The sequence below is a fragment of the Oryzias melastigma genome, linkage group LG7 (genome assembly GCF_002922805.2).
Source record: "Oryzias melastigma strain HK-1 linkage group LG7, ASM292280v2, whole genome shotgun sequence".
Taxonomy (NCBI): domain Eukaryota; kingdom Metazoa; phylum Chordata; class Actinopteri; order Beloniformes; family Adrianichthyidae; genus Oryzias; species Oryzias melastigma.
In genome coordinates, this window is record NC_050518.1 from 11,502,997 (window position 1) to 11,504,768 (window position 1,772).

Genomic DNA, 1,772 nt, shown 5'->3' on the forward strand with positions numbered 1-1,772 from the left:
TTTATTTTATTTTAATAAACTATTTTACATTTAATTAAAAAAATATTGTCCTAATTCTGGTTTTATATTAATGAAGTAATTAAAAAAGGGAATATTACAAAAAACATAAAAAATTCACAGCGATTAAAATGAATTGAGATTTTGAGGTTCATGTCAAACCCACCACATTTACGAAAAATATCAATATTAGTATTGATATATGTTATGTAGACCGGTATCTGATCAATTATTGAATATTAAGTATAGCCCAGTCCTACTAAATACTTAAAATTCTATAAAACATGTAAAAAAATATATAATACAACAGTAAATTGGAAATATTGTGTGTTCTTCTCAACACACAATATTTGGTCCAGGTAATATTTGTGACAAAAATCCTACAGTACATATTTCTTTGTGGCATTGCTTTTGAAGAGAAAGACTGATATGAAATTAATAGAACAGAACCACCAACCAATAACGAGCAGACTGAAGAATATGGTCATCCCACTAGACTGCTCTTCTTCTTGGGCCTTGACCCCCGTCTGCACAGGCAGGATGGGTTTAGGGGTGGGTGGGGTTGTTGTGGTCGGTTTCGCAGATGTTTTAGGGTGGAGGGTGTCATTACCATATGGTTTAGCAGTGCTATTTGACCTGCAGCGAAAAAACATTCAAAAATCAATTATGTAAGTTTTGTAGTCAATCACAACAGACAGAAATCTTTGTATACATCCAGAAATCTTACGATAAACTGAGAAAAAGGCGTTTGTGAGTTAACAGAGAGTCTGGAGTCTAACCTGAGAGTCTGCCCATCCTTCTGCGAGTCCTCTGTATCTGATACACCTTCTTTGTCATTATTTTTTTGTGTATCCTTGTTGTCACCAGCTGTGTTGACATTTTGTTGCGCCTTCGCCTCGGCGTGTTCACTTCTTCTGTCGGGCTCATTAAAGGAGTTTCCTTTGTTGACTCGCACCGATACGGAAAGGTTTACGACAAAAAGCAAAAAAGACAAACATAAAACTTTAAAACGAAACACTCGCATTTTCAGCTCACCAAGTTAAAACACAAGAGCAAAAATGTTGAATTCTAAATCATTTCAACAGCGCCACATAGCTAGCAACGTCACGACACTACTTCCGGGTAAAGCGTTTGATGGGAGTTGTAGTTATGCACTATTTATATACTTTTAACTGTAAAAAAATGTATCATGTAAATAAAGCCAGGTGTTATTTTTTTGTTACAAAACAATATCAAAATCATTATTATAGATTATTAGCCTTTTACTAATACGTGTACCATTTAAATACAAACATTGTCTGTATGTGTACTCAGTTTCCCATGAGCCATGCAGTGCCTACATTACTTGAAACTGTGGTGCATTCGAGGGCAAACATGAAAAGTAAGTACATATGAGCAGTATTAGTTTTATCCGACAATAATTTGCTATTTTTATTTAATGATGAATGATCCATCATATTTCATAATAAATTAATAAATACAAATTGTAAAAAAAAAAAAGAAAGAAAAAAACTGATAAACTTTACTTTAATATTACTATGGGTAATTGTCTTTAGGCCTCAGCTCACTTTCTAAGCTACATCTAATCTGTTTGTTAATAAAAGTACCTGATCAGTCAGACATATTGCAACAACTAAATGTTTCCAGGTATATAATTTAGACACAATCAGTATGACATGTGGGGTTCAAAACAATTCCATTCAATTCAGTTTTATTTATATAAACCCAGTTTCACAAATAAAAAAATGTTGGCTCATTGGGCTTCAATTCTTAAT

At 33.1% G+C, this 1,772-nt stretch overlaps 1 protein-coding gene across 1 annotated transcript in view; it reads right to left on the reverse strand.

Moving 5' to 3' along the window:
* Positions 1-1,135, reverse strand: part of slc9a8 (solute carrier family 9 member 8) — a 20,046-nt gene extending 18,911 nt beyond the window's left edge. Inside the window, exons 1-2 of the mRNA XM_024293868.2 lie at positions 777-1,135; positions 455-633 (exon numbers count right to left, since the gene is read on the reverse strand). Of these exons, the coding sequence (XP_024149636.1) occupies positions 455-633; positions 777-1,021 (424 nt within the window). The 5' untranslated portion in view covers positions 1,022-1,135. The remainder of the gene's footprint in view (positions 1-454; positions 634-776) is intronic.
* Positions 1,136-1,772: the final 637 nt, after the last annotated feature.